We start from the raw sequence: 5,000 nt of genomic DNA on the forward strand, positions 1-5,000 counted from the left end.
GTAACACGATTCCCTTGCTAAGCTAAGTTCTATGTTACTCCTTTAAAATAACAAAAGATATTTCAATGCAAAAAAAAAAAAAAAAAAAAAAAAAAAAAAAAAAAAAAAAAAAACTGACAGTTTTTGCATCATTATGAACAGTGCTTAAACATCTATTACAGGCAAAGTTTTTTTTCCCTCATATTTCAAACTCATGGAATGAGGCAATGTTCATATTCTACACTAAAAATATTAAAATATTAAATGACAACATAACATTTGTCAACTATTCTTTTCCTATGGTACAAAAATACTTAAAAACAATTACCTTGTAATTGGGTGCAGAACTTCCTCTACTGTATGCCATTCACTTGGCAGAAATACAATGTTCCATGAAACTGGACTACTATCTGAACAAAATGTTTCTAATATTAAAAAAAAATATATAAACAGTATACAGAAAGAATACAAATAAAGTTTAACATTTAACCATAACTCCTTTCTTCTTGATGTCAGCAAAAACACAACATTAAATATCTAATCTCGCACTTCTTGGAATTTTGCCTATAGCTGTGCACAACTATCGTAAAATATTTGTGCAGTAGGATGGCTTGTTTACATTGTCTGGCACAGTGCCATCTACTGCTTATATGTTAAGCATTTACTATTTCAGACAGGAGCTGTGACAGCAATCTCTATTTCCTGAAAGAATTAAAGAAAAAAGTTAGCTGTGCAACTGTAAAAAGTCAGATTTAATGTATATACTTTTAAAATTGAAAACAAAGCTACCATTATATGTTTAAGAAATTTATAGTGATAGAACACTGGGTACAATACGGAGGGAAAAAAAAGGGGGCCTTACACATTTTTTCTATAAATCTTCCCTAGTAACTTCATCAAAATGGAACTACTTCATTCTATGCAGCAACAACAACAACAACAACAGCAGCAAAACACTTTGAAATCTTACCTGCTCTTCTTGCTGTCTCGATGTCTGTCTCCTGAACCAGAGCGTGACCTTTTCTTGTCGGAGTGCTTGCTGCTGCTGGAATGGTGTCGGTGCTTGTCCTTGCTAGGGGACTTGTGCGAAGATTTGTGTGGACTCTTGTGTGATTTGTGGTGTTTGCTGTGTTAGAGGGAAAAGGAGAACCATGTTAATAGGTCATCAGGGCTTACTTCTCAATAAGAAAAAAAAAAATAAATAAATAAAAAAAATAAAATAAATAAATAAATAAAATAAAGCTTTCCTTTCAGAACAGTGTAGTGCTAGAACTTACAAATGTGGTTTAGGAACGTAACAAAAGACAAGTCCATGAATACTAATTCTAAAGACAAATTTAATTTTCATTTACCTGTCATGTTTCGAGGATTTGTGTTTGGAACTGAAATGGAAATATTCTTAAGCATCAAACACACAAGAAAGAAAACTGCAAAAACAATTCATTGATTCATCAATCTACATACAAATTACATATTTATCTGTATATGTATGTTTCATGTTTTGGACTTTAAGCTTTATCATCATTCTCATCAGCATTAACCCATTCGCGCTGGATGACATGCCGACACATTTCGTGGTTTTTGCGTCAGATGCCGGTGACGAGATATTTGGTCAAGGCCGGCGCTCAGGGTGAGCGAGCGGACAGCCCAGGCTCACGGCTAGTGTGCCCGAGAATCCCGAGGTGTTAGGCTTATGCGTTCGAAAACCCCCGGCATTCTGACCATTCAAAGCCAGAACAGCCCCGGCGTGAACGGGTTAATATCCATCATAACATCAATCTTTATAAGAATTACAATAACTGGTAACAAAAACCCAAAAATTGAACTTGATGAACAAAACTCAATCATCATTTCAATCTCTTTCTCTCTCTGTATATCATAGAACACTATGCATTTGTAAATGCAATGCACATTTTTTTTGTGTGTGTGTGTGTGTGTGTGTGTGTGTGTGTGTGTGTGTGTGTGTGTGTGTGTGTGTGTGTGTGTGTGTGTGTGTGTGTGTGTGTGTGTGTGTGTGTGTGTGTGTAATAAACAGATCACAAAACAAATATTTTGCATTAGTTGTATGCATGCACAGAAACCTTTATCTCTATCTACCTAAACAGTAAAATGTAATAAAATTGATAAATAATAATGATACAAAAAAAAAAAAAAAAATCATACATGCTTAGAGGCTCTTAGAAACCCTTCTTAATATCCTTTGATAATGTTTTACATTGAATTAAATTTCTATAGCACTTAAACATCTTCAAATTTACTTAAATAATTTCTTTTTAACCGAGATATTACTCGGTAATGAAATACCAAATCAGTTGAACCCCAATGAAATCATCTAATGTAAAAAAAGAAATAGAAAAAAGAAAAGTAAAGTCATGCTTAGTAAGGCAAGTGCTTATCCAGAATCAAAACCAAAAAAATGAACAGCAGTAATAAAACTATGACGACCAAATTCATATCTTGACATATCATTAGAACTGAAATGCTGCCATTAATATTAAATGGTGGTGAGAGACTGATCTCCTGAGATGAAAGATTTATGCATTACATGTTATCGAAATGCATAAATGGTAATCTGGATTGATAAAAGAATGATAATGTTATGAGCATGTGCTAAACGGTAAAAAGAGCCCATTTAGTTATTACTTGCTCAAACGCCTTTCCTTGTTCGATTTCATGGAGGACTTCATGCTTAATCTGAAATATAATGTACTGGTAAAATCCTAACCTTTAATAATACACTAAGTATAGTTTTGTATTTCCTTGTCATGTGTGCTCCATACAAACAATGCAAAAGAGGTAACGCGCGCACGCTACGTCCGATCCCGCTTACCTCTTGCGGTGGTGTTCATTGTACTTGTCACGGAAACTACTTCCGCCACCACTGCCCTTCGTAGACTTGGTGTATTCATCCTGGAAGTCTTTCTGTTCTTTATCTGCTTCTGCTGCTTCTCTTTCTAAGTCTGACCAATCCTTGCCAGATTCTTCACTGCTCCCAAGGTCTAAGGAAAAACAGCATCCTCAGTAAAACAAATGGTACAAATGATAAATCTATAAATTTTAAGCATCACAGCTGCTATTCTTCTAAAATAGCCCTAGGTAATGCAAGTAAATCCTTCCAAGTTATCTATGTTTTTTGTAAGATTTGTTCATGTCTCTGAGTACTCTAACAGAATGGGCTTCCTGATATTGACAGCATTAAAAAGTGATGAGCTGAAAGGGATATACTAAAGTTTTTATAGAATGGCAGTTGGCATTTCACTATCAAAAACTTCTACACTTACCCTCACTGTAGTCAGACTCCGAGACCTCAGACTCTCCCTCCGAGTAGTCCTCGCTCTCCTCCTCAGAGCCGAGTTCTTCGTCGGTGGGATTGTAGGCTCCATCATCTTCCGAATCCTCCTCCTCCTCCTGGTCTGCTTCTTCATCAGAATCTGGGTCCAAGAAAGACCACCCACCCTACAAGACGAGAGAGAGCAAAATAAAAAAATTCAAGCCATTAATACTTTAACCCAATCCCGATAGGCCTGGCGATAAGTGGAAACCCGCTACGCCGGGCTTATGCAATATTGCGTCTGGAATGTCACACAGGTGTGTCGCCCCGTCATCGGGCATTTAGCCGTGTCACATGGGTGTGGAGCACCGTCATAATAGGGTTAATAAAGTAAAAAAAGATTAGATAATCACAATGCATCATAAAAGACAGCACATTAGGCTTTGCATTTACCTGCTCAAAGAAGCCATCAGGATCATCAATGATGGTCTTCATAACCTTGGCCCAGTTCAACGACTGCACACCCTCTGAGTACCTGATATCACACGAGCTAAAAATAAAAAAGGAAAAATGCATGAGCATTGTGGGACAAAGATTACTTGAAAAGTTTCAGGAAATAAGCTTCATAATTATGCCTTTACCCCTTCTGAGGCAGGCCACCACATCTGGGCTGGATATCTTCAGTGTGTGTTTTCTATTATTTTCTAGATTTGGTGTATGAAATAGGAGTGTCTGTGATATATTAACAAAGTGATACTAATTAGCAGTTGATATAATAGGTTACTGATAATTGAAGGAAAAAGTAGTTTGTAATTACAAAAACAGGAAAGATACAGTACAAAATTGATCCGACCCTAAAAATGCCTGTTGCAGAAAGGTTACTGTAAAATGAGGACCACACAATATCAAAAACTCAAATGTGAAGGATGGTTGATAAAAACCTCATTAAAACCTCTTCTTCACCATTCACTATGTTTTTTTTTTGGGGGGGGGATCAGTTTATTCCAATTGTTAATGTTTTTGGTATAAAACTGCTATATATCTCACTCTACAATTCCACAGATCAATTTATTCCAGTCCACAACTTTCCAGTGCAACTACTTGTACTCAATATGACTTACAAATTTTCTTTGTGATGACTGCAGATACTGTCAACCTTATTCGTGACAATCTTTTATATCTATATTGCATAACAGAGTAAAGACTGGAATTGTAAGACTTCAAAACCTACTTAGCAATGGTTCATTTCCATTGCTATAATTACATTTTTCTTTTTTTGTTTAAACATTAGAGACAAAATGCATACAAGATTCAAACAAGGGATAGATCAGGTCATATGCAATAGCCTATTATCATGTAAGACTATGGACAGAAAGAAGGCATTAAAAAATAATTGAATAGAAAATAATAAATAAATGAGAAAAAAGTACATACTTGAGCCACTCTTTCACATGATCAAGCATGTTCATCGGGATGGCGTTGATCATGGCAGTCTTTCGAGTGTAGTCCTTGAACACAAACACCATATCGAAGTTCTTCAGATGGAATTGAACTCTTTCAAAATGGACTAACTCGATCTCGTCCAACACAATCACAAATGGAGGCCATTCAGTTAGATTGACGATACATCCTGGAAATTGACAGACAATTAACAACTTGTATGATTAGTACAATATAATTCTAGAATACTGGGAAGGAATATTAAAAGGGGATCTGAAATCTAAAACAAAAAGTCAGATTCCTAAACTAA

General features: G+C 35.7%; 1 protein-coding gene across 4 annotated transcripts in view; it reads right to left on the reverse strand.

Moving 5' to 3' along the window:
• The window catches only part of dre4 (SPT16 homolog, facilitates chromatin remodeling subunit dre4), an 18,863-nt gene that overhangs the window by 151 nt on the left and 13,712 nt on the right, over positions 1–5,000 (reverse strand). For 2 of the 4 annotated variants that reach the window (XM_086555286.1, XM_086555285.1), the window contains 8 exons: positions 4,685–4,880; positions 3,704–3,800; positions 3,261–3,435; positions 2,810–2,978; positions 2,623–2,673; positions 1,332–1,361; positions 950–1,105; positions 1–681 (listed from right to left, as the gene is read on the reverse strand). The exon at positions 1–681 is cut by the window's left edge and continues 151 nt beyond it. In XM_086555286.1, coding sequence (XP_086411412.1) covers positions 675–681; positions 950–1,105; positions 1,332–1,361; positions 2,623–2,673; positions 2,810–2,978; positions 3,261–3,435; positions 3,704–3,800; positions 4,685–4,880 — 881 coding nt within the window. In that variant the 3' untranslated portion in view covers positions 1–674. The remainder of the gene's footprint in view (positions 682–949; positions 1,106–1,331; positions 1,362–2,622; positions 2,674–2,809; positions 2,979–3,260; positions 3,436–3,703; positions 3,801–4,684; positions 4,881–5,000) is intronic. The other 2 variants (XM_086555288.1, XM_086555287.1) reach the window with 1 other exon arrangement.

The sequence above is a fragment of the Penaeus japonicus genome, unplaced genomic scaffold, assembly GCF_977035675.1.
Source record: "Penaeus japonicus unplaced genomic scaffold, GWHDUDI00000001_assembly GWHDUDI00000030, whole genome shotgun sequence".
Lineage (NCBI taxonomy): Eukaryota > Metazoa > Arthropoda > Malacostraca > Decapoda > Penaeidae > Penaeus > Penaeus japonicus.